The following is a 27,983-nucleotide window of genomic DNA, read 5'->3' as shown; positions in this document are numbered from 1 at the left end:
ATTCCATTCATTTTTCTATAAGTCATTTTTATTTGTTTTTAATTTTTTAAATGTGTACTTATTTTTGAGAGAGAGAGAGAGAGAGCATGAGTGGGGGAGGGGCGAAGAGAGAAGGGGATGGGGCTCGAACTCATGAACCGTGAGATCATGACCTGAGCCAAAGTTGGATGCTCAACCGACGGAGCCACCCCAGGTGCCCCTAAAAGTCATTTTGAAAATATGGTATATTTTTCTATCATAAAGAAGAAACCAGAAGAGAAGGGAGGAATCTGGAAATACGAACGGGGAGAGGGAAGGCTAAGATGTGGTTCTGTTATTTCTGGTGTAGGACAAGCTAGTTAATGTTATGCGGCCACAAGTAAGATAGGACAAAAATACTATGTTCTAGAAATGTTATGCGATAATGGCTCAATGGTTATTTAGACCCACATACTAAAATGTCATTAAGATTTAATAGAAATAGGGGTGCTTGGGTGGCTCAGTTGGTTAAGCATCCAACTTCGGCTCAGGTCATGATCTCACAGTTTGTGTTTCAAGCCCTGCGTCAGGCTCTGTGCTGACAGCTCAGAGCCCGGAGCCTGCTTTAGATTCTGTGTCTCCCTCTCTCTCTGCCCCTCCCCTGCTCATGCTCTGTCTGTCTCTCTCTCTGAAAAATAAATAAAAACATTAAAAAAAGATTTAATAGAAATATATCAAATATCGAATTATATACGTGTGGGGGGAGGTGTAGAAGGAGGATATATCCACAGATATAGAGAGAGACGGAGAGAATGACTTGTGGGTTGAGTTGTGTCCTCCCCAAATTCCTATGTTGGAGTCCTAATGCCCATACCTCAGAATGTGATTTATGTGGAGAGAGGTATTTACAGAGGTGATCAAGTTAAAATGACCGGTGTCCTTATAAAAAGGGGAACTTTAAACAGAAAAACATGCACACAGGGAGAATGCCATGTGAACCTGAAGACCGCTATCTCCAAGCCACAGAGAAAGGCCTGGAATAGATCCTTCCCTCACAGACCAGAAGGAAACAACCCAGCCCATGCCTTGACTTTGTACGTCTAGCCCGCAGGACTGTCAGATAATAAATTCCTGTTGTCTAAGTTACTGTTTGTGGTACTCTATCACAGTAACCCTACCAAACACACACACACACACACACACACACACACACACACACACACACATTCTAAGTATGCATGATACATTGTAACCCAAAGACTTTGAATCCCTATCAAGCTTAAGTTCCTATACTTACCAACTGGAAATTAACAAAGCAGATATTCGAAATTCAGAACTGATTTTACAGAGCTGATATGGAGAAAATAACACAGCCCAGACCTACTTTCTCCAAGAGAAAACTCAATTAACTGACTTATGGGGCCCCCAGGTGGCTCAGGCAGTGAAGAATCTGACTTTGGCTCAGGTCATGATCTCACAGTCCTTGAGTTCCAGCCCTGCTTGGGGCTCTGTACTGACAGCTCAGAGCCTGGAGCCTGCTTCGGATTCTGTGTCTCCCTCTCTCTCTGCCCCTTCCCTGCTCATGCTCTGTCTCTGTCTCAGAAATAAATAAACATAAAAAAATTTAAATCAATTACCTGACTTATAATGGAGTGAACTCAAGAAGGACTCCCATGTTAGAGCTGACATGTTGGGAAAAACTAGGAATTCATTGCCATTTCTTCATTCAACCAAAGTCATACTGGGAAAACACTTCTCTTTGTATTGGGAAGTTTCTTTAAAAAAATAGATGTTGCCTTTCTCACGGAAAAATATCAACATATTCACCATGTTAGACCAAGGATAGTTTAAAATATTCTGACCAACACACCCCTTCACGTCCTCACCTGTAACAGGGCAAGTGGCCGGTTTATCTCACACAGTTGCTGTGAAGTTTACATGAGATGATATGAGGTGTTCTGTAAACTGTGAACCTCTCTTTTTTTTCAATTAAATTAAATTAATTTATTTATTGAGGGGGGGGGCAGAGAGAGAGGGAGAGAGAGAGAATCCCAAGCAGGCTCTGCAAGGTCAGTGCAGAGCCCAATGCGGGGCTCGAACCCACGAACCAGGAGATCGTGACCTGAGCCGAAACCAAGACTCGGACGCCCAACCGACTGAGCCACCCAGGCGCCCCAACCGTGAGTCTCTTGTTATGAGTATGATGATTTCTATCAAGAGGGCACGCACATCTGGTTCTGTATCGTGCAATGACATCTTCTAAAAGAATCCATGTCTGGTGCTGAAATCTCAAGCACAAGCACCCCCTCCCGGCCCCACCAAACAGACCTAACTTGTTCATACGGGAGTCTGGTCCTGCCTTCCACCTGTAGATGCCACAGGGTGTGTGGTGAGAACATACTCCATTGCTAGGCATACCTAGTGCCTTGTGCCCGGCCCCGGCCCCCGCCTAGAGGACAGGGCGTGGGTTCCCCCTCTGCTGTCTCCCTCTGTGCCTCTGTGGGCTGACTGGCAGGACAGGGGGAGAGTAACAGCCAGCCACCAAACACGTCCCTCCTCTTCAAAAGACAAAAAGAAAGCAAACAAACACATCATGTTACCACCGACAGGGATGAGGCAAAGTCCGGTACAATCTGGTTTGTTTCAGCCACGAGGAGGGCTAATGCACGGAAAAGGAGGTCACAACCGGCAAGCGGCCTGGGCAGCATTTGTGAATGAAGACGTAATAAACCCCTTTGTAGGAAGATCCCCCCACTACCACCACACCTGCAGACACCCCAGTCTCTCTGCACCCTCTCCCCGGCATGAAGAAGTCTCAGTAAATATGGATGGTGTGGGGTTTTTATAAACATCGCCATGTATCTCAGTCTCGAAGCATGAGGCAAATACGGTTTCTCACTCCACTTTGGCCAAAGTCAATTGTCTTCATGTATTTCGCTCCTGCAGAAAGCCGGACACAGGGAGGTGAAGTGCCCACCTTGTCCATAATTCGGTCAGGTGCTTTGATGGGACCACAGCCCAGAGTTCTCTGCCCCCGGAGTGAAATCATCTTTATTCCCACAGTGAAATCATCAGGCCATCCCTTTTCTCATTAAAGCATTATTTATTTTAATGCTGAACTCACTGAGTAGGTGCAATAAAACACACAGTGAAAATTCATTTCTCCCCAGTGACACAACACTCAGTCAATAAATTGAACGATTTCATGCTTCACAAAAGCAAGATAATATCAGCAGTTAATATGGTTTATAAAGCACCTACATTTCACCTAGTTCCAGGTCACCAAAGAAGATATATGTACCATTTTTTAACTCTTTGTGGTTAAAAAATAAAAACAAAAACCATGAGATATTTCAAGTTAGGCTCCAAATATCACATATCCAAATTCTGATACAAATCATGACTCAAAGCAAAAAAAGAAAAAAGTACAATTTAGAAAGTATTTCTCTACCTTGGACGGAATATTTTATTAACAAAAATTCATTGGCATTTGCCAAAAAAAATCTTTATGAATGAAAAATCTTAAAGCCACCTACTTTAGGGGCTCCTGGGTGGCTCAGTCGGTTGAGCGTTCGACTTCGGCTCAGGTCATGATCTCGCGGCTCACGAGTTTGAGTCTCATGTCTCACTCTGTGCTGACAGCTCAGAGCCTGGAGCCTGCTTCAGATTCTTTGTCTCCCTCTCTCTTTGCCCTTCCCCTGCTCATTCTCTGTCTCTGTCTCTCTCTCAAAAATAAACATTTAAAAAAATATAATAAAAAGCCACCTACTTAAGAAAATTTATTTACTCCAAAACAGTCCAGAGACTATTGTACAAAAATCAGGATATGTGTTTGGGTTATAAATTATTTATTAAGGTAAGTATCCAAAAAAAGTTGGAATGAACCAACCATCAGAGATGCTAAGAATCGTCAGGTAGCTAAGCCAGATCATTACGTTCCCTTCCAACTGAGTGTTTCTAGAACTTGAGGTTATGCAGGCATCAGTGGCTATCAATTTCCCCATTTTATCCTCTTGTAGGGGGGAGGTGTGAAGGGGTTCCAGCTAAACTAACAGTACTACAAGAATACAGTCATGTTAAAAACAGGCATACGAAAATAATATGGAAGGAAGTGCACTACGATATTACAATGATTATATTACGGTGATGGATTATTGGAAAGGATTTTTCTCTATTTCTTTAAAAATTTTCTACAATGTATTACTTATTTTATCACAATAAACATTGAAATAAAAACTTTTATTAGTCTCTTGTTATGGTTGGTTTATATAAAATTATGAAATTATTTATTTATATTACATATTTGTGTAAGAGACGGAAAACGACACTTACTGACCGATTTCTCTGGGTTTTTTTTCTTCTGTTGACCGCTGCTTTCATACCATTTACTGTTGTTCTTCTAGCTACAGATAAGTGATAATCTCAGTGTATTCTTTGTGCAACACAATCCTCTCAACACCCCACTCCCCTCCCCCACCGCCATTTACCTATTTTCATTCAGAAATCATGGCTGGTAGCCATTTCTAGATAATCTCCGAAGTACCTCTCGGTCTACAAATCTTTACCTCCGGCATCTAACATTAGCACAAATTAGAGCAGATCTACTTCCTTCTCCCACCTCCTCCAATGCCAAGGTGTTGAGGAAAAATAACAGATAACAATATTTCACGTCACCAGCTACTTCAAAATCAGAACATAATTATTCCCACCCGTTCCCAATCTCTGACACAGTTGGATTCCGAACAATGTGACATCTCAGGGCTCATCTGGAAACGAGAATGATGTAGTTAAGGTCCAGGCTGATGGAAATCCCCACTGGAATTTTTGTGGATTATGCAGATTTTACTCTACTAACGAGACAGCCATTTCTGAAGTTTCAAAGAAAATATTTCTGAGGATACTTAACCAATTAAAAATAATGAGAAACTGTGATTTGGGACCTCTGGGGCTTGTGGTACGTCTGGTACGGTAAGGTATTTTTCGGCCAAGATGAAAAATGCAGGAAATGACTCAGTAGAATCATTACATTGTTGTAACTGGTTACTAGGGAATATTTGACACATTGACATCATAAAGGCTTCTCACCACTATTAATTTAACATTAAATCACTGACCACAGAAAATGCACTGAACGTTCATTTATGGGTGAGTTTCTTCATTTAGCAAAATGAAGAGGACTGAGTACAATCTCGAATATTTTAATGCCTATGTATTTACATTTTCGATGTTCACAAATTTAAATGGTTTGAAACTACCCCGAGCCCAATTAGGATGGGGTTTCTTCAGTTGTCTTGTGTCTCTGTATGCCTGACACCCGGCACGTAGTAAATGCTTGATAATTATTTGTCGAATGAACGATGACCCGTTCATAGGAGTTTTTCATTACTTTTACTTCCCGTAAACTTGGAATTTTTGAGCACATGAATCAGACCTATAGTAAGTATCTCTGCGGTGCTTTGTAAGCCTAATTTCCACATTTGCTACTATTCTGATAATAGGTCTTACAAGTAGAGTCCAGAAAGTATTAGAGGCAGAAGAGAAGGTGTCAGAAACACAATTATAACCAGACCATTGCTCAGGCCCACAGCAAACAGGAGAGCAGTTTCTTGAACCAGTACACGTCGGGCTTTGTTCTACATGCTAAGGATGCAATGGTGTACGAGGCATAAGCTTTGCGCCTTCAAGCAGTTTCTATCACAAAAGCGAGAGACAGACACATAAATAGAGAACTTCAGATCGTGTCGAATACTACTGACAAAACACAAAGGCTTGTATCATCAAGTCAGATTCACCAGAATCCGAGATCTTACCTAGTATCAAACTTCCAAGGACAGAGATTCACAAGGCACAGGTAAAACATGGGGCAGTTCAGGATGGCAGCATCATCTGCGAGATGCTTTCTTTCTTGCCACATTAGGACTCACTCTGGTCCAGATCTAAAACATAAGATCTCTAAGTGCTGTGGGTATTTGGAAGAAGAGCACCCCAGAGCAGGGGTGAGAGCAAGAACAAAGACCTTGAATAGAAGCATGTAGGACATAGTCGAAAACAGCAAGGAAGCCAGCATGTGACCAAGGGCAATGGCAGGAAGTGACAGACCTGATCCCTTAGGGCCTTGTAAGCTGTGCTAAGAAAAGTACTTTGGGGGGGCACCTGGGTGGCGCAGTCGGTTAAGCGTCCGACTTCAGCCAGGTCACGATCTCGCGGTCCGTGAGTTCGAGCCCCGCGTCAGGCTCTGGGCTGATGGCTCGGAGCCTGGAGCCTGTTTCCGATTCTGTGTCTCCCTCTCTCTCTGCCCCTCCCCCGTTCATGCTCTGTCTCTCTCTGTCCCAAAAATAAATTAAAAAACGTTGAAAAAAAATTTTTTTAAAAAAAAAGAAAAGTACTTTGGACTTTTTTCCTAAGTGACCTGGGGACCTCAGAAGAGGGGTTCTGAGCAGAGGAGTGGAGCACTCTGACTGACCTAACCTTGTTAACATCATCCTTCTTGACTGTAGTGTGAAGAGTAGACAGCAGGGGACCAAGCGCGGGAGCAGAAAGTTCAAAGGCCGCCATGGTTGTTCAGGGAGATTGGGACAGTGGCTTGGACCAAGGTGATGGGTATAGAAGTGGTAAGAAGGGGTCAGTGTATCATCTGAAGGCAGAATTTGTTGGTACAGTGTAAGGTGGATCTTTGTAAAGTCTAATTTCAAAAAAAAAAAAACCTTTAAAGTCTAATTTCACAATCTCTGTTTTCTACCTTGTGAGTTTCGTCCAGCTGCATTTATTATAATTGCTAATATCCTTATCTTGTGCTTTCTATGCACCCTGATTTTTCTATGCTTCTTTTTTAGTTATTTTCCACATTCTTTGGACTGACTGAAACGCCCTTGAATTCGTTTATCCTCTTTATCAATTTGGAAGTGATACGTTCAACTTCTATTCTTTTTGTAGTTACCTTTAATATTTAAACACGCTTCCTTAATACAATCTAAAGTGTGTATTATATCATACATGCTATAATTGCTCAGTGTTCTAATTCTCACATTTAGCAAACCTCTTTTTCAAAGATTATTTAAGGATATCTCATTTAGATTTATTTTCATTTTCTCTGGATTATTACTGCTGCTTTCTGCTGAATGACTAATCAAATATCAGTGGAAGTCTGGGTTAAGAAGGCAAAGTGCACACACGCATGTAACTTCAGTCCCTCTCGAACCTCGTTAAAATTGCAGTAAAGGAATATATTTTTTAAACAATCACAAACCTTAGACAGGTAGACTAGGAGAGCATACAACAGCAATAAAATTTTGGAAGCTGGAAAGCAGATGGACGAGTAACCATGACCTAACAGACCCAGAAAACTGAACTCCAGCAGTAGGCCAAGAATTCTCAAAGAGTGGAGTTAAGGCAGAAGATTTTGGTATGAGAATCCTGGGCTCACCTCTCATCCCATGGATACAAATTGGTAACACCCACGTCAGTTGTATATAATCCAGAAAATGACTCAAACACTGGCAGCACAGATTCTCCACAGCTAAATGTAAAAAAAAGGCTACATCAAAGAAGGGAGGAAGGGGCAGAGATACAGCTGGGAGCCTAACAGACATGCCGGACTGTCCGAGACTGTCCAGGGGAGGGAGGGATGCTGGAGACACAGAGAGGGAAGAGGAGAAGACCCCATGCCAGGTACCCAGGCACAAGGGACTCACACAGGGAAGACAACCCCCCCCCCCCCCACAATATCTGGCTTTGAAAGCCAGAGAGGCCTAACTTCGAAAGTTCTTACAATCAGTGGGGCTTAATACCTGGAACTTTAAAAATCAGCAGGCTTGGCTCTAGGAGAGCCAGAGGGCAAGAGGAAGCTGGGTCTTCCCCCTTATGGAGACACCACAACAAACAGCCCCTCTGACATACACCATAGAAGCAGCAGTTTGAAAAACACAGGGGTACACAGGAGGGAGATTTTTTTTTTTAATTCCAGTACAGTCGACATACAAGGTTATATTAGTTTCAGGTGTACAATATAGCGATTCAACAGTTCTATATATCACTGAGTGCTCATCATGATAAATGTACTCTTAATCTCCATTACCTATTTCACCCATTCCCCCCCCCCCACCTCCTCTCTGGTAACCACCTCTTTGTTCTCTATAGTTAAGACTCTTTTTTGGTCTGTCTCTTTTTTTCTTTGTTCTTCTGTTTTGTTTCTTAAATTCCACATCAGAGTGAAATCATGTGGTATTTATTTGTATTTCTCCGATTGACCTATTTCACTTAGCATTATATTCTCTAGATACATCCATGTTGTTGCAAATGGCAAGATTACATTCTTTTTATGGCTGAGTAGTATTCCATTATATACATACCACAGCTTCTTTATCCATTTATCTATCGATGGACACTTGGGTTGTTGCCATAATTTGGCTATTGTTAAGTAATGCTGCAATAAACATAGAGGTGCATATGCCTTTTTGAATAAATGTTTTCATATTCTTTGGCTAAATACCCAGTAGTGGAATTAATGGATCATATGGTAGTTTTATTTTTAATTTTTTGAGGAACCTCCGTACTGTTCTCCCCTGTGATTGCACCAGCTTGCATTCCCACCAACAGTGAACCAGGGTTTCTTCTCCACATCCTCACCAAACTTGCTGTTTCTTTTGTTTTTGATTTTAGCTATTCTGACATGTGTGAGGTGATATCTCATTGTTTGGATTTGCATTTCCTTGATAGTAATACAATAATCCAGTTTAAAAATGGGCAGCAGACATGAACAGACATTTTTCCAAAGAAGACATCCAGAAGGTCAACAGACACATCAAAGAAATGAAAATGGGATGTTCTCAAAATATCTGTTAAATCCATCTGCTCCGATGTGTCATTCAAAGTCACTGTCTCCTTATTGATTTCTGTTTGGATGATCTGTCCATTGATGTAAACAGTGCATTAAAGTCCCCTACTATTGTTGTATTACCATTGATTAGTTCCTTTCTGTTAGTAGCTGCTTTATGTATTTGGGTGCTTCCATGTTGGTGCGTAAATATTTACAATTGTTAGACCTTCTTGTTGGATTGTCTCCTTTATGATTATATGGTGTCCTTCTTTGTCCCTTGTTACAGTCTTTGTTTTAAAGTTGATTTTGTCCTTTATATAACTATTGCTACCCTGGCTTTCTTTTCACTTCCATTTGCATGATAAATGTTTTTCCCTTTCCTTTAAATCTGCAGGTGTCTTTAGGTCTGAAATGGGTCACTTGTAGACAGCATATAGATGAGTCATGTTTTTTTACCCATTCCTTCACCCTATGTCTTTTGATTGGGGCATTTAGTCCATTTACGTTCAAAATAATTATTGATAGGTATGTATTTATTGCCATTTTGTTACTTGTTTTCCGGTTGTTTTTGTAGTTCATCTCTGTTCCTTTCTTCTCTCATGGTTTGCTGGCTTTCTTTAGTGATATACTTAGATTTCTTTCTCTTTATTTTTTGCATATCTATTACAGGTTTTTGATTTGTGGTTGCCATTAGTATTATATATAGCAGTCTATATTAAGTTGATGGTCACTTAAGTTTGAACCCATTCTTCACTCTTCTCCCCCCACTCCACATTTTATGCATATGGTGTCATACCTTACATCTTTTATTTTGTGAATCGCTTGACTGACTTTTACAGATACATTTAATGTTACTGCTTTTGTGCTTCCTACCTTTCTTATTCCTACTTATGGTCTTCCCTTTCCACTCAAAAAGTCCCTTTTAAATTTCTTATCAGGCTGACTTAATGGACATGAATTTCTTTAACTTTTGTTTGTCTGGGAAACTCTTAATCTCTTCTTCTATTCTGAATGAGAGCATTGCTGAATAGAGTATTCTTGGCTGCAGAATTTTTTTTCTTTCAGCACTTTGGATATATCATGACACTCCCTTCCGGCCTGCAAAGTTTCTGCTGAAAAATCAGCTAATAACCTTATGAGGTTTCCCCTGTATGTTACTGCATTCTTTTCTCTTGCTGCTTTTAAATTTTTATCTTGATCACTACTTTTTGCCATCTTAATTACTATGTATTTTGGTATGGACATCTTTGGGTTGACTTTGTTGGGGGTTCTCTGTGGTTCCTGGATCTGGATTTCTCTTTCCTTCTCTAGATTCGGGAAGTTTTCAGCTATTATTTCTTCAAATAAATTTTCTATTCCTTTTTCTCTCTCCTCCTTCTGGGATCCCTATAATGTCAATGTTACTACACTTGATGGTGTCACTGAGTTCACTTAGTCTATTTTCATTTTGCATTTGTCCTTCTCTCTCCTGTTCAGCTTGATTGCTGTCCATCACTCTGTCCTACAGGTCACAGATCCATTCTTCTGTTTTCTCTAGTCTACTATCTATTCTCTCTTGTGGGTGTATTTTTCATTTCATTCATTGAGTTATTCGTCCCTGATTGGTTCTTTTTTATGTTTTCTATCTCTTCCTTGAGGGTCTCACTGAGGTCCTCCACTCTTTCTTCAAGTTCAGTGAGTATCATTATGATTTTTATTTTATTTTTTTATTTTATTTTATTCAATTCGATTTGATTCTATTTTATTTTATTTATTTAGAGAGAGAGAGCATGCGCAAGCAGGGGAGGGGCAGAGAGAAGGAGAAAGAGAGAATCCCAAGCAGTGGGATTCACACACTAACAGTGTGGAGCCTGATGCAGGGTGCAAACTCATGACCTGAGCCAAAACCAAGAGTCAGATGTGTAAGTGACTGAGCCACCCAGGCGCCCCCTGAGTGGGCAAATCCTTTTAATATTGATTAAGATAATCATTGTTTATTGTGTTTGTTTGTTTTTTTTGTGTGGTTCATGCTTTTTATGTCTTACCTAAGAAATGTTTGGCTAACCCAATATCACAGGGTTTTCTCTCTTCTTCTAGCAATGTATAGTTTTAGCTCATCTATTCAGGTCTATGATCCACTTCAAGTTAACCTTTGTATGGAGTAAAAAGAGTGACAAACTTTGTGTTCTTTCTATTCAGATACCCATTTGCTCCTGCACTATTTATTGAAGTGATCATCCTTTCTTCATGGAATTACTTTGGCACCTTTGTCAGAGATGTATAGTTCTATTTCTGCATACTCTGGTTTGTCCCATTGGTCTATATGTCTTTCAGTCCACAAATATCACACTGTCATGATTACTGTAGTTTTGCAGTGAATCTTGCAATCAGGTAGTGAAAGTCCACCCACCCTTGCCCTACACTTTCAAAATTATTTTGTTTATTCTAGGTCCTTTGCTTTTCCATTCAAATTTCAGAATCAACATACAAATGTCTTTAAAAACAAAAGCCTGCTATGATTTTGAACACATACTGAATTCATCAAAGAACTGCCATCTTAACGATGTTGTTTTGCAATCCATGAACATGTATATGTATCCTTTTAAATCTTAGTTAATTTCTCTTTATAGTGTTTGCTGTTTTTAGTGTATAAGTCTTGCTTATATTTTGTTAGATGTATTAACTCTTCTATTCTAATGCTTTTTTAAATGGAGTTGTTTACTTGATTTCATTTTTCTTACCATTGATTTCTAATTATACAATTATGGGAATGCAAGCTGGTGTAGCCTCTCTGGAAAATAGTATGGAGCTTCCTAAAAAAATTAAAAATAGAACTACCCTACGACCCAGCAATTGCACTACTAGGCATTTATCCACAGGATACAGGTGTGCTGTTTCGAAGGGACACATGCACCCCCATGTTTATAGCAGCACTATCGACAACAGCCAAAGTATGGAAAGAGCCCAAATGTCCATCGATGGATGAATGGATAAGGAAGAGGTGGTATATATATACAATGGAGTATTACTCGGCAATCAAAAAGAATGAAATCTTGCCATTTGCAACTACGTGGATGGAACTGGAGGGTATTAAGCTAAGTGAAATTAGTCAGAGAAAGACAAATATCATATGACTTCACTCATATGAGGACTTTAAGAGACAAAATAGATGAACATAAGGGAAGGGAAACAAAAATAATATAAAAACAGGGAGGGGGATAAAACATAAGAGACTCTTAAATATGGAAAACAGAGAGAGGGTTACTGGAGGGGTTGTGGGAGGGGGGAATGGACTAAATGGGTAAGGGGCATTAAGGAATCTACTCCTGAAATCATTGTTGCACTATATGCTAACTAATTTGGATGTAAATGTAAAAAAATAAAATAAAATAAATAAAGAAGACATCTGGAAAAAAAAAAGAAATACAATTAATTTTTCATGTTGACCATGTAGCCTATGATCTGGCTAAAAGTCACACATTCTAGTGGCTTTTTGGTAACTGTCTTAGGATTTTCTCCATGAAAAATCATGTTGTCTGACATAGAAATAGTTTCACTTCTATTATTTTTATAATAATATTAAATATACTATATTAAATATTATTAAAATATATAAATATAGAAAATAATATAAATATAAAAGTATTTTATTATTTCTTCTTACCTTGTTGCACTAGCTAGGACTTCAAGTACAATGATGAATAGGAGTGATAAACACAGGCATCCATGCCTTGTTCACGATTTTAGGTAGAAAACACTGAGTATCATCTTAGCCTTGAGTTTTCACAGCTGCCCTTGGCCAGATTGACAAGTTTCCTTTTATTCTTAGTTTGCTGAGTATTGTTATCTTCAGTGGGTATTGAATTTTTTCAAATGCTTTTTACACATTTATTGAAATGATCATACGATTTATCGACTTTGTTCTCTTAATGTAGTAGATTACATTGATTCATGTTAAGCCAACCTTAAATTCCTGAGATAAACTCCACCTGCTCATGATGTATTATCCTTTATACGATACTGTTGAAATTGACTTGGTAAAATCATAGTAAGGACTTTTTACATCTATGTTAACAAGATCTGTAGTTTTCCTTTTTTTTCGTAATACAATTGTCTGGTTTGAATATCACAGTAATACTAGCCTGGAAAGTGTTACCTCCTGTAATGTTTTCAGAAAGAATTTTGAGTAGAATTGGTACTATTTCTTCCATAAATGTTTGGAAAAAAAATTCACTAGAGAAGCCATTTGAACTTCTAGTTTTCTTTATGGGAAAGTTTTTAATTATAAATTTAATTTTCATAACTGATAGGGGGCTACCCAAATTCTCCGCTTTTTCTTGGGTCAGTGTTGGTCATTTGTGTCTCTTGGTGAGCATGTCAATTTCATCTAAGTTGTTGCATTTAGTGGCATAAAGCTGTCTCTTATTATCGTTTTCAAATGTCTGAAGGATAATGAAAAACCCTCCTCTAATCTAGATGTTGGTAATTTGTCTTGATTGTCTGAGCTACAAGTTTATCAGTTTTATTTGAAAAGACTAGTATTTTGCGTTCAGGGATTTTCTCTGTCCATTTTCTAGTACACCGATTTCTGCTCTTCACAATTTTTCTCCTTCTCTATATATTGGGTTTATGTTGCTCTTCTTTTCCTAGCTTCCTAAGATGAGAATTTAGATCATTAATTTTAGGTCTTTTTACTTTTCCAATGTGAACATTTAGAGTTGTAAACTGGCCTCCAAGCACTACTTTCCCTGAATCCCACAACGTTTGACGTGTTGCATTTTCATCAACGTTCAGGGCAAAATGCTTTCTCACTCCCCTCGTGATTTCTTCTTTGATTCATGAATCGTTTTAGAAGTATGTTGCTTCATTTCAAATATTTGAGGACTTCCTAGTTATCTTATTCTCAATTGATCTCTGGCTTCATTCCATTTTTTAAATCAGAGAACATATCCTGTATGATTTCGATTTTTTAAAATGTACTGAGATTTGTTTTATGGTCCAGCACTTAATACATCCTATTGAACATTCCATGGCCACTTGGAAAGAACATGTATTGTAGGTGTAGTGTCCTATAAATATCAGTTAGGCCAGAGTGGTTAATGGTGGTGTTGAGATTATCTCCATCTTTGCTGATATTTTATGTAGTTGCTCTATCAATTACTTGAGAAGCTTGTTAAAATCTCCATCTATGGAACACAGACATTTATAATTTTTAATACCTTCCTGACGAATTGACCTTTTAGAAAAAATCACTGTACAGTGTAATAATCTTATCAACATAGGTGTTATTTTCCAAACATCTCGTAGTTCTCCCTTCTAATTACTTTAAATTCTCCACAATTCCACTTGAGTTTGAACTTTGAAGGCTGTAGACCTCTCCACGCCCTTCCCGCTGGTATTGAGAGGCCACCATGTCCCCCCCAACCCCCACCCCCGGCCCCAGCTCTCACACAGAAGAGCCTGGAAGCCTCTAACTCCATAGTAAAGGAAGAATGGTTTAATAACCTGTATGTCAATAAAATTTATATTAACCCTTCTTAAGGCTGTTGGGTTTTGTGATATTCCAAGCGGGTAGAGATTATTTGGGGCAAGTTGCTAATTGTAGAATATGAAGTAGAGGGATCAATGCTGAGTGATTTTTAAATGATTTATTTCAAGAGAGACATTAGCTCTCCTATCGCTCCTCAGGAAGTGAGGGGCTGAGAGTATGTATCTACACTGAAATTTAAGTAAATGGCAGCTAGAGAACTGAACATAGATTTTGATGCGGGTTTTTGTTTGTTTTTGAGAGAGAGAGAGAGGAAGGGAGGAGGGAGGGACAAGCAGGGGGGAGGGGAAGAGTGAGAGGGAGAACCCCACGCAGGCTCCATGCCTAGCATGCAGCCTAATGCAGGGCTCGATCTGAAGACCATGAGATCATGACCTGAGCCAAAGTCAAGAGGCAGATGCTTAACCAACTGAGCCACCCAGGTGCCCTTCGATGTGTAGAATTTTAGAGCATTGTCACATGATTGTATTTTTTTACATTATTGCATTTTAAAGCAAATGAAGCAGATATAGTTTCGTTTCTGAAACCATTACAGAGCATTTATCAATACAACATTCATGCATCCTTATTCACCTACTATTTGGAGCTTTGTTTTTTTTTTTTAAATGTATTTGATACCTACAAATATCTATGTGCTTTTTTTCCCCCTCAGTTATTTGGGAAACCTCAAAAAGGGTAGTCACACCCAAAGCTTCTTAAGCATCTTGCTATAATTTAATCTGAACAAACTGTTGCGCACAAATACAGAAAAACATATGTAGGGCTTAGATAGCATATTGCTATAATTCTTAAGCTTCTTAAGCATCTTGCTATAATTTAATCTGAACAAACTGTTGCGCACAAATACAGAAAAACATATGTAGGGCTTAGATCGCACAGTGATCCCTCTTGGTCCAACTGTTCGAAACGTGTAATTTTCAAAGGCTGTGTCAATGTACCTAAGCAAAGGACAAATACAAAAGAAAATGCTGGGGCCTGAGCATCTACTGTGATTAACTGTGAAACCCACGGGGTCATTTCGGTAGAGAGCCACCTACAGAGCAAGCCAACCCAAATATACACTGAGTGCCCACCAGGGAACAGCTGATTCCTTGCAGCGATCAGAATGAATCCTCATAAAGACACTTGGCTATTGTTGCGTTCTTTTTGCAGATGTGGGACCAGGCTTGGAAAGAGGACGCTGCTCAGCCAAGGCCACACAGCTGTAAGTGGTAGCTCTGGGGTTTGCAAGTAGACTTCCTGACACTATTCGTGGTGTCTGTTCCACTTTGCCAGAAAAACTTACAGATCAAGAGTTGGCAAACTTTCCCTGGAAAGGGCCCGACAGTAAATATTTTAAGCTCTGCAAACCATATGGTCTCTGTCGCGAGGACTGAACCTCCACTCTTGCAGTGAGAAAACAGCCACAGACAATATGTAAATAAACGAGTTTAGCTGTGTCCCGATAAAACTTCATTTACAATAAGAGGAGGTGGGCTGGATTTGGCCCAGGGGTTGGGATTGGTGGACCCCCGCTACAGATTGAAACGTACAAACCAACCATCAAGGAATCAGGCTCTAAAGGTTCCGCTTTTCTATCTTTCCAGGGCCATTTTTCATTACCGCTGCGCTTACTCTACTGAATTGTATGCAATCATTACGATTTCACTGTAAATTCATCCTCCAGTCCCTCTCTGCTCCACAATGCCAACTTTCCTTTCCCTAGCACAGATTCTCGCTTTGTCGATAAACACTGTCAAGCAGCGATCAACACCTTATTTTTAAAAATGAGGACCCACTTGGGAAAAATAAGTTGTTTTTTTTTTTCCTCTGAGTAAAAATAGTTTCACCGGGTCCCCAAATGGAAAACCAGCGTAAAGATTTTGTGCTGTACTGAATATTTTTAAATGCTAATGAAAAACTGGTACTGCCCTTTAGTTACCAAGATGCCAAGAGGTGGGTATCAGAGTTACCTTCCTGATCTTCCGTTCCTTAACTTTATATAGTGCGTTAGGATTCAAATGCGTTATTTCATTTGTCTTTGAAGTACCGATTATCATGGACAAACTGAAAGGGATGCGCCCGGGGCCGGTGCTGTGCTGGGCACATGAAATAAGGAAATCAACAAAATCGCGCTTCCTTGCCTGTCTCCTGTTTCCTCCTACCTGGAGACCCACACACCCACAAAAGCAGTTCTGGAAAGGTTCTTCTCGTGGTGGGGGCCCAGGGAGCTCGGTTCCCCGCAGGCCCCTGCTTTGTTGGACTGAAAGCTGCATGTGGAAGTTAGAGCAGATCCTTTGCTGGAAAACCAAACAGGGCAGGAAGCTCTCTGGTCTTGGGCCACTCACCACTGCTTTACGGGATAACTCTCTCCAGGGACTCATCTACACGGTTGCAAATAACCATTTTTCAAATTCTTAGACTCTTTGGTCAATGTCAAGTTAGTTCTTATTATTGTGTTTACTACTTGCTCGGAAAGTTGGTTTTATTTCCCCCAAATAAATATAAATTTCTTCCAGTCTCTGTTTCCACTTCTATCCCCTCTGAAGTGACATTATTCAGTATATTTACCTTTCCAGTGCCAATATCCTCTCTGCATATAGTCAGTCCCCTGTGTCTGTCTGCTGGCCTTTCTTCAACTAAGTTTAAAGAGTATAAATAAGGGGCGCCTGGGGGGCTCAGTTGGTTAAGCATCTGACTTCGGCTCAGGTCATGATCTCCCAGTTTGTGGGTTTGAGCCTCGAGTCAGGCTCTGTGCTGACGGCTCGGAGCCTGGAGCCTGCTTCAGATTCTGTGTGTGTCTCTCTCTCTGCCCCTGCCCGCTTGTGCATGTGCACTCTCTCTCTCTCCGTCTCAAAAATAAATAAATAAACATTAAAAAAAAAGTGTATAAACAATATAAAGTGGGCTCCTCATTTGAGCCATCATGTTACTCAGTCAAAGCCATTTGTTCCAGATCTGCTATTAATTTGTTCAGACCCTGTTGGCTGGCTGATCCGTAAAGCTGCCCGAATGTTTCCACCAAGCACCCTCATTAGTTTAGAACACGCTTAGCTGCAGGGAAGGGTTTTTAGGCACCAGGAATGGACGAAGCAGGGAGCCCGCGGCACGCAGCCTTGCCCCAGGTCTGCTTACCTCCGCGATCAGGTCATGGAGCTCTCCTTCGCTCGGGCAGCACCCTAGCGACCTGATAATTGTTCCGATCTCTCTGCGGAAAAAGTGGTCAACAGTTTTAGAACATAAACTTTGGAAAGCAAGCGCTGTGTTTCTCTAAACAAGGTCAGGGCAGATGTAGCACCGAGGTCACTCAATTAAGTTCTACCTCGTGAGGACAGCAGATACTTTTCCGGGGGAAGGAAAAGGCAGACAGGTGAACCAAAGGGAGAAGAAAGAAGTGTTTTGTGTGGATTAGCCCGAGCCCAAATCAGAAAGTTCTAGAAAATGAAAACAGGGGAGGGGGCAAGAAAAAGAAGTGTCAGGCACTCACTAGCTGATTTTAAGTTAATTAGCTGTTTCAAACCTCAGTTTCTGCATCTGTAAAATGGGGACAATAATATCTCCCTCAGAGGTTTGTGTTAAAGTCCACATTAGTGGCAAAATACTGAAAAGCGTGGCCCCTAGTGTCAGATTGTCAGGGTTCAGATCTGAGCTCTATCACGTGCTAGGCTGCACGGTTAATCTCTGGGTTTAGAAGCCTACCTGGTGGTTAAAACCTAGTGACTTCGTGCAAATACTTAGAAAGGGGCGGGGAACACCCTAAGAGTAAAATAATACGAACTATCATAATATAAAGCATAGTTCTCGCTTTATACTATGCAAGATTTTTTGAATGGCATACACTCAATAAATATTAGTTATGCCCCTGCCCTCCCCATAATGATGTAATTCAATTCAGCAAATAACCTAAGAAAAGTATAAATTCTATTCGGTACTCCCTAGATGTGAAGAGAGGGGATTTAGAATAGATTATTAAAGATTTCCACTTAAAATTATTAAAATTAAAGATGCAATATTTGAATGTTAACTTAATTTCACAAATATGCACTTGAATAGAATTTTTAAACATTTATTTATTTATTTTGAGAAAGAGAGTGAGAGAGGGAGAGCGTGAGCAAGGACAGGGACAGAGGCAGGGAGAGACAATCCCAAGCAGGCTCCGAGCTGTCAGCACAGAGCCTGATGTGGGGCTCAATCCCAGGACACTGGGATCATGACCTGAGCCCAAATCAAGAGTCAGATGCTTAACCAACTGAGCCCCCTAGGCACCCCACTTGACTAGAATATTTAATTTTTTTTACCACTCTGGGTAATAATGGTGTTATACTTACTCCCTATTTTACTGAGAAAACATTTTTTTTTAAGTTTATTTATTTATTTTGAGAGAGAGGGAGGGAGGGAGAGAGGGAGGGGCAGAGAATCCCAAGCAGGCTCCACTGTCAGTGGAGAGCCCCATGCGGTCATTAGATCATGACCTGAGCCAAAACCACGAGTTGGATGTTTAACCGACTGAGTCCCCCAGACGCCCTGTGAAAACATTAAAAAAAATTTTTTTAATGTTTTTATTTATTTTTGAGATGGAGAGAGACAGAGCATGAGCAGGGGAGGGGCAGAGAGAGAAGGAAACCCAGAATCTGAAGCAGGCTCCAGGCTCTGAGCTGTCAGCACAGAGCCTGACGTGGGGCTTGAACTCACGGACCGTGAGGTCGTGACCTGAGCTGAAGTCGGACGCTCAACTGACTGAGCCACCCTGGCACCCCTGAGAAAACAGTTTAAATTAGAATGTTAGGCTTCTTCACTTACAGAGGCTGCGGGATGAGCAGCGAGGGAAAATCAAAAGTCTTTAACTGCGGAAGACGGGATTCTTAATTTTCATTTACTGATTTTCCTTTGTAACAAACACGGCCCACTATACACGCCACGTCTTCCTGTGGACTACGTTTCACACCGGCCGGAGTACCTCAGTCTGTAAACTTCTGCATTGCTTTTCCCGCCCAGGTCCCTCGTGAAGGCAGGATCTAAACATGATGGTGTGCATAGAAACTGAAGCATTTTACAAGACTATACTTTCGAGAAGTCCCTAAAGATGTGCCGTGAATCTGGCTAACACCGAACTAGTAAACATATCGTTGTAACATCAGACTGGCTGCTGTATACATTAGACCAAAGAGAGGCAGGGACAAAAACATGATTTGGTAAGTATTCACAGATTTAGCCCTTCCATAACCTTCCGGGCCTTTTGCTATGTGCATCAGGAAACCGAAACTCCAGGGGCGCCTGGGTGGCTCAGCTGGTTGAGCATCTGACTTCAGCTCAGGTCATGATCTAGTGGTTTGTGAGTTCGAGCCCCGTGTCGGGCTCTGTGCTGACAGCTCAGAGCCTGAAGCCTACTTCAGATTCTGTCTCCCTCTCTCTCTGCCCTTCCCCCACTTATGCTCTGTCTCTGAAATAAACATTAAAAAAAAAATTAAAAATACATAAATAAATAAAACATTAAAAAGAAAGAAAAGAAAAGAAAACTGAAGAAACTCCAGAATCAGAGGGACCTGAAGAAAAGCTGGTTACCCTACACCAGAGGCAGAGGTGGGGGTAGGGGGTGGAGAGGGGACCTGGAACCGCCTGCGGGCAGGCGTGTAGGACAGCGGCCCTTTCGTCCATCTGGCTACTGAGCACTGCGCAGGTGGCTAGCCCAAACAAAAACAGGCTGTAAGTGTAAAATACAGATTTCAAAAACTGAGCACACACACAAAAAAATGTAAAATATCTCATCGATCACTTTTAAATTGACACATGTTGAAATGACAATATTTTAGACATATTGGGTTGACTAACACTTATTACTAAAATTAATTTCACCTGTTTCTCTTTTGCCTTTTGTTTCCTTGTGGCTACTAGAACATTTTAAATTATCAGTCCAATACTCCCTATTTCTGGAAACGGCTAGGAAGAGCCGTCATCACGAGTCAGACGTTGAGAGGTACACAGAAAGAGAGAGAGAATCACCTTGCGCCGTGTCAGCAAGGTAATTGTTCTCCCTCGTGCCTCTCTGAGAAACGTTAACCAGGTGTTTGTTTGTTTGTTTTTTAATTTTTTAATTTATTTTTTGAGTCTGTCTGCAGAGAGCCCGAGCGGGGCTCGAACTCACGAACCGTGAGACCATGACCTGAGCCAAAATCAAGAGTCAGACGCTTAACCGAGTGAGCCCCCCCAGGTGCCCCTGAACCAGGTTGCAACGAGCCCTTGGTCGCTGCCAGCCCCCAAGACACAGGAAGGGCTATTAGGTGGCGGGCCGGGCGGCGTCCAGCCCCAGACACGACGCACAGGAGGGCCTGAGCGGGAGGAAGGTGTGGGCCGGAGACACAGCTCTGGCAGCGAAGCCGTGGGCTCTGACGGGAGTGTGCTGGCAGGAAGACACCAGCCAGGGGTCCAGGAGGGACTCTCTAGAGGGCCCGTGCTGACCCAGCGGTACGAGGAAGAGGCCCGCGTTAGCCACGGAGGAGAGGAGCCAGAGGGGAGGCGCGAACTCCGCACAGGGCCGCGTCCAGGGAGCTGAGGAAAGACGTGGGGAAACCGAGCCTCATCTCAGTGTCCCATGCTGCGGAGAGCATGGGTTTAGGGAAGGAAGATCAGTTGTGATATTTGAGGAGGGAAGGCGCCGTCGAAATCAGACTGCACGGCGTCCAGGAGGATGGGTCCGGGGAGCGAAGGGGAGGAAGTGATGTCTGGGGAGGGGGGCAGAGGCGTGGGGCCAGGGAAGATTCTGTAAGAAACGTAAGACCGGAGGGAGGTGGGCACTCACGAACGCGGATGGGCAGGGGCCAGCGCGGAGAGGGCTGGAGAGACCAGGGCTCGCGAGGGGGTGCTCCTGGGGAGGTGGGAGCACTCAGGGGGCACACGGCTGGCCCGGGGCCTGCCACCCGCAGGCTCCGTGTCAGAAGGGCAGGTCCTTCCTTCCCGCCTGGAAAGGTCTTCTCTACCCCTCTGGCTCCCCTTTGAAGAACCGATCACCATGTCTCCTCCTCTGAGTGAATCCAGCCAGGACGACCCACTTTGCCCACGGAAAACAGCTCGTCTGATGCCCTCCAGCCATGCAGGCACTACTTTTCTCCGGCCCTGAAGCACGGAGCCTGACTCCGCTAAGGGGAAAGGGCAAAGCTTCTCGGGCCGATGAGTCCACAGCGGCCTGAAGAACAATACAACTCAAGAACTCACCCCGAAGCCCTACAAACTGGCCCGTGAGCTGTGGGCAGCGGCGAATTCACCGAGCATTCGTGCTCCTTTGCTGCCGTCAACCAGTCAGACCTGCCGTTTCCTGTCCTGGATTCTGGGCCCCTGAACCTTCCATCCTGCCTGCTCTATTAATCCCTAACCCTGAGCAACTCCCTGGTTTCCTTCCTCTACTCCTGCAAAGCACTGCGGGAAGAAAAGACCTAACACAAAGATCACGGGCTGCTGCAGATTCACGCCGTCCAACATCCAGCGTCCCGCATGCTGCCTAACCCCCTTGCTTTCGCTTCCTGCTGCTTCCCTAGCAAACTGCCCCCCGAACAGCTATTCTGAATCATCTCCAGCCTCACGCTCAAAACCACAGGTACGCCCAATCTCAGCGGAAGACCCCACAGGCCTGTCACCTGCGTCCCCCCCCATGCGAACCGGGCACTGCTGACCCGCCGACTGCCCGCTCGGCCAGCCCAGGCCGCACAGCTACGCGCCGCAGCCTGGGTAGAGGCAGCTCACGGCTCTGAAGGCGGCAGAGTCCAAGGCTCTGTCAGACTCCGGGCCTGGTGAGAACCCTGCTTCCGGCTTGTGGATGACCGCCTTTCTCCGTATCCTCCCATGGCCGACAGCGAGCGAGCTCTGGGTCTCCCTCTTCTTTCAAGGGCCCCAATACATCGCGGGGACCCCACCCCCGTGACCTCATCTAGACTTAATCACTTCCCAAAGGCCCACCACCTCCAAACACCATCACGTCGGGGGGGGGGGCAAGGCTCCATCATATGAATTCGGGAGGGACACACATCCGATGGTGGGCACCCCCACTACAGGCCTGGCCCCTATACCACCTTCCAAGTGTGTACAAGCCTCCCCTCCTCTCCCTCTCAGCCTCCGAGGAACTAAAAGTGCCCTTCCTTAATAAAGCTCACCCCTCTCCATTTTCCTGAGTTCCAGGCTGGGCTCCTTTTTTTCCCCCCAGCAAGTATACACATTATTCAGTGCTCATCTCGGTGTGCGTAGTCTTAACCCCGTCGGTCTCGGCTCTTTTTCTGGACACACTTGCCTCCCGCTCAACATCTTCATTCAGCCCTTTACTAGTGGCTTCCTCTTTTGCCCTGAGATATTCACGTAACTTCCCTCTCTTAAGACACTTCTAACAGGTGCCTTACCGCCTCCAACTACTCTCCCTCCGCTTCCTTTGCTAGCACAGCCCTTGTTCTAAGTCGCTCATCTTGGGGGCGCCTGGGTGGCTCAGTGGGTTAAGCATCTGACTCTGTTTTCGGCTCAGGTCGCGATCTCACGGTTTGTGAGCTAGAGCCCCGCGTCGGGTTCTGCACTGACAGCGTGGAGCCTGCTTGGGATTCTCTCTCCTTCCCTCCCTCCCTCTGCTTCTCCCTTGCTCTCCCACACACTCTCTCTCTCTGTCTCTTTTAAAATATATAAATAAACCTTACAATGAATGAATCAGTCATCTTGTAGCTGTCAGGACACCACCCGCCATTCACTGTGGACCTGCCGGCCTAGCTCTTGGCCACATGCTCAGTCTGTCCTGTCTTAGCCTCTCCACCCCTCTCTTCCTCCCACGGTCCCTCAACTGCCCCCTGCCTGGACCCCTGGTTGCAGGATGACCTCACTGTTCAAAGTGTTACAGGGGCCTAAGAGAAGAAACCCACCACTCGGATCTGGGCAGAGAGAAGCCTGCCACTTGGATCTGGACAGAGAAAGGCCCACGGCTCAATCGGGGACGGGAGAGAGGCCCGCCGCTCCGATCTGGACAGGAGAGAGGCCCGCCGCTCAGATCTGGCCGGAGAGAGGCCCACCGGTCATCACAGCACCGGCCCCTGCAGGGAGAGAGGGACAGAAAGCCCGTGCAGGGCGGCAGCAGTGGGGGACTGGAGTGGCAGGCAAGGGGAACACAGGGTTAAGGCGGCCGCTCTGGAGAGGCACGCGCAGCTTCTGGCCAGAAGCTGAATTCAGTGCAGCCGCCGGTCCCGCGGTCCCCACGGACGCCTTGACCCCCCCGCGACAGTCCCATGGGGTGTGCGCCTTGTCCTCTCCATTTCACAGACCAGGAGATGATCCCGAGATGTTCAATAACTTACCAGGGCCACAAACAGCTGCGCATTCTAGCCGGCCCCCACCCCCCCAGAGCAGGGGGCCGGGGCTGCGGGCCCAACCAGGGGGCAGGACAGCGACACAGGAGACTGACCGGCCTTCCGGCTGGGAGCCGTCACCTCCTCTGGGACTTGGAGAAGGAGACCCCGCAGCCCACTCCCTCCCCTCCACCACCTGCGGGCTGCAAGGGGAGTGGTAACCGCGCACAGGGTTTCACCAGCGGGCCGGGCTCTGTTGTCAACTGCTCTAAATCCTCTTACCCGCTTCCTCCCCACGGCAGCCCTGCGAGGACGACCCACCAAAACCAGGCCACAGAAAGATTGGGTAACTTCCCCAGCACCCTGGGAAGTAGTGGCTGGGATCCCGACACACACAGGCTGGAATCCACACGCCTCAGCCCTGCACACCGCCACCTCTCATAAACCTGATCCAGTATGTCACGAGACGGAGGGAACCTGGGGACTGTGACAAGGCGCCTCCAAAGAAGAGTGGAGGTTCCATCCCACGGGAACCTTGAAGACAGATCCAGGGCGCCAAACAGACGACCCAAGGGACAGAGTTGGCCCTCAGATAAGGTTTTGCTCAGCGCAGTGTTGGTTCATAACATCCGTGTCTTCAGGAGTGCCCCAGACTGTGTCCCTCGCACATGCACATCACAGGCCTGGTCCCTTGGGAACCAGGGTCTATCACTCCTGGAAAATAGCAATTTTGTACGGTAGGAATTTACCTGCAAGAAGCGGGGGAATGAGCCAGTGACCTCTGAAAGTTTTCTCCCCAGGGGCTCTGATTCTAAGATTATACTTACACACACACACACACACACACACACACACACACACGCACACACACACCGGTGGCTTATGTAAGTGAATATTCTTGCTCTTAGAAGATACACACTGGAGGATTTCAGGGGAAAGGTCACAGCGTCTACAGCTCACTCTCAAATAGTCCAGCAAAATAAAATAATAAAACGTATAAATACGTAGATCGTGTAAATGTAGTGTGTGTGTACATCATGAAAGAGAGGGAACACAGGCAAAAGCAAATGCGCCAGAATGTTAATAATTGGTGCATCTAGGGGACCGTACACAAGAATTCCTTCCATGCGCCACTCTTACTATTTGTCTAGACGTGTTAAGTTTTTTAAATAAAAAGTGTTCGTGAAAGAAAATAATAACAAGAAGTGGGTGCCTGGCTGGCTCAGTCGGAGCATTCCACTCTTGATCTTGGGTTGTGAGTTCGAGCCCCACGTCGGGCATGGAGAGCAGTAAAAAGTAAACTTAAAAAGGAAACACAAGATAAGGACCTTTCATTCTCAGGCAGGAAAACCAAAGTAGTAAGAAATAACAACAGAAATCCTGCCTCATATAAACTATCTGCAAAACAATTTACTTTTTTGTGTTATACTATATTTATCATGTTTGGCTTAAGAAGTTGATTATTGGGACGCCTGGGCGGCTCAGTCAGTTAAGCGTCCAACTCTTGATCTTGGCTCAGGTCACGATCTCACGTTCATGAGATCAAGCCCCATGTCAGGTTCTGTGCTGACAGTGCAGAGCCTGCTTGGGATTGTCTCTCTTTCTGCTCCTCCCCTGCTTGCGTTCTTTCCTCTCTCTCTCAAAATAAATAAATAATTTTTTAAAAAGTTGATCACTAACGATGTCTTAGTTTACAAGAAAATACATTAGTGACAACATTCTTCAATTTCACAACAAAATCAGTTACAATATTCTTAACTCAGTACTTTAGCATTTAAAATAAAAACCTGGGGGTGCCTGTCTGGCTCACTTCATAGAGCATGTGACTCGTGATCTCAGGGTTGAGTTCAAGCCCCATGCTGGGTGTACAGATTACTTTAAAATGGAAAACCCGATAGACTCCACCAAAAGTCTACTAGAACTGATACATGAATTCAGCAAGGTCTCAGGATACAAAATCAATGTACAGAAATCAGTTGCATTCTTATACACTCATAATGAAGCAACAGAAAGACAAATAAAGAAACTGATCCCATTTACAATTGCACCAAGAAGCATAAAATACCTAGGAATAAATCTAACCAAAGATGTAAAAGATCTGTATGCTGAAAACTATAGAAAGCTTATGAAGGAAATTGAAGAAGATACAAAGAAATGGCAAAACATTCCATGCTCGTGGATTGGAAGAATAGATCTTGTTAAAATGTCAATACTACCCAAAGCTATCTACACATTCAACGCAATCCCAATCAATTGTACCAGCATTCTTGTCGAAGCTAGAACAAGCAATCCTAAAATTCCTATGGAACCACAAAAGACCCCGAATAGCCAAAGTAATAATATTGAAGAAGAAAACCAAAACGCGAGGTATCACAATCCCAGACTTTAGCCTCTACTACAAAGCTGTAATCATCAAGACAGCATGGTATTGGCACAAAAACAGACACATAGACCAATGGAATAGAATAGAGACTCCACAAGTGGACCCACAAAAGTATGGCCAACTAATCTCTGACAAAGCAGGAAAGAATATCCAATAGAAAAAAGACAGTCTCGTTAACAAATGGTGCTGGGAGAACTGGACAGCAACATGCAGAAGGATGAAACTAGACCACTTTCTTATGCCGTTCACAAAAATAAACTCAAAATGGATAAAGGACCTCAATGTGAGACAGGAAACCATCAAAACCCTAGAGGAGAAAGCAGGGGAAAACCTCTCTGACCTCAGCCGCAGCAATTTCTTACATGACACATCTCCAAAGGCAAGGGAATTAAAAGAAAAAATGAACTATTGGGACCTCATGAAGATAAAAAGCTTCTGCACTGCAAAGGAAACAAAGCAACAAAACTAAAAGGCAACCAATGGAATGGGAAAAGATATTTGCAAATGACATATCGGACAAAGGGCTAGTATCCAAAATCTATAAAGAACTCACCAAACTCCACACCCGAAAAACAAATAATCCAGTGAAGAAATGGGCAGAAAACATGAACAGACACTTCTCTAAAGAAGACATCCAGATGGCCAACAGGCACATGAAAAGATGCTCAACGTCGCTCCTCATCAGGGAAATACAAATCAAAACGACACTCAGATATCACCTCACACCAGTCAGAGTGGCTAAAATGAACAAATCAGGAGACTACAGATGCTGGCGAGGATGCGGAGAAACGGGAACCCTCTTCCACTGCTGGTGGGAATGCAAGCTGGTGCAGCCACTCTGGAAAACAGTGTGGAGGTTACTCAAAAAATTAAAAATAGACCTACCCTATGACCCAGCAATAGCACTGCTAGGAATTTACCCAAGGGATACAGGAGTACTGATGCATAGGGGGCACTTGTACCCCAATGTTTATAGCAGCACTTTCAACAACAGCCAAAGTATGGAAAGAGCCTAAATGTCCATCAGCTGATGAATGGGTAAAGAAATTGTGGTTTATATACACAATGGAATACTATGTGGCGATGAGAAAGAATGAAATATGGCCTTTTGTAGCAACGTGGATGGAACTGGAGAGTGTGATGCTACGTGAAATAAGCCATACAGAGAAAGACAGATACCATATGGTTTCACTCTTATGTGGATCCTGAGAAACGTAACAGAAACCCATGGGGGAGGGGAAGGAAAAAAAAAAAGAGGTTAGAGAGGGAGGGAACCAAACCATAAGACACTCTTAAAAACTGAGAACAAACTGAGGGTTGATGGGGGTGGGAGGGAGGGGAGGGTGGGTGATGGGTAGTGAGGAGGGCACCTGTTGGGATGAGCACTGGGTGTTGTATGGAAACCAATTTGACAATAAACTTCATATATTGAAAAAAAAAAAAAAAAACAACTGAGAACAAGCTGAGGGTTGATGGGGGTGGGAGGGGGGGGAGGGTGGGTGATGGGTATTGAGGAGGGCACCTGTTGGGATGAGCACTGGGTGTTGTATGGAAACCAATTTGACAATAAATTTCATATTAAAAAAATCAAATCAAATCAAAATCAAAATCAAATCAAAAACTTGGCAGCACTGGATAGATCTAAGACATTGTGTTTCACGAAGTACAAGTTGCCAAGAGGCTGGCTATCGGTCTACTGTTCCTTGCAGGTAAAAGTACCTGGAGAAGACGGAGCCCCCCAGTGAGGAAGGCAGCACCGTGAACTGCTCCTTGTGGGCACAGGACCAGAGCAGTTTCTCTGCCGGACTCTTCACCGAGCACAGGGCTCAGGCTCGCTACAGATGGGACAGCACCTGCCAGCCACAGTCAGATCCACTCTGGCCCAAGAAGGCAGCTCCCTGCACGGGCGCCCCTCCAGCCTGGATCAGCAGGGGGAAGGCAGAGGGTGTTTAAGTACTACTAACCCTTTCTCCTCCGATGTGTTCTTTCTTCAAATGACAATGCATTAGGTGAATT

The 27,983-nt window shown here is 43.6% G+C and overlaps 1 protein-coding gene and 2 long non-coding RNA genes across 3 annotated transcripts in view; 1 reads left to right on the top strand and 2 right to left on the bottom strand.

Moving 5' to 3' along the window:
• The window catches only part of EFCAB2 (EF-hand calcium binding domain 2), a 130,342-nt gene that overhangs the window by 9,278 nt on the left and 93,081 nt on the right, over positions 1-27,983 (bottom strand). The window contains exon 3 of the mRNA XM_053909411.1: positions 17,415-17,487. Coding sequence (XP_053765386.1) covers positions 17,415-17,487 — 73 coding nt within the window. The remainder of the gene's footprint in view (positions 1-17,414; positions 17,488-27,983) is intronic.
• On the bottom strand, positions 73-6,097 carry LOC128778870 (uncharacterized). The gene is made up of 3 exons (XR_008424709.1): positions 4,865-6,097; positions 4,668-4,724; positions 73-4,361 (listed from the first exon to the last, which is right to left on the bottom strand). It is a non-coding gene; the product is annotated as an uncharacterized LOC128778870 (long non-coding RNA).
• Positions 5,039-24,719, top strand: LOC109251141 (uncharacterized). The gene is made up of 5 exons (XR_002073372.2): positions 5,039-5,103; positions 15,453-15,504; positions 19,275-19,471; positions 20,172-20,298; positions 23,887-24,719. It is a non-coding gene; the product is annotated as an uncharacterized LOC109251141 (long non-coding RNA).

Source organism: Panthera pardus, unplaced genomic scaffold (genome assembly GCF_024362965.1).
Source record: "Panthera pardus isolate Hobbes unplaced genomic scaffold, ASM2436296v1 HiC_scaffold_21, whole genome shotgun sequence".
Lineage (NCBI taxonomy): Eukaryota > Metazoa > Chordata > Mammalia > Carnivora > Felidae > Panthera > Panthera pardus.
Note: the sequence above shows the minus strand (reverse complement) of the source record. Positions and strands in the feature narration are given on the sequence as shown.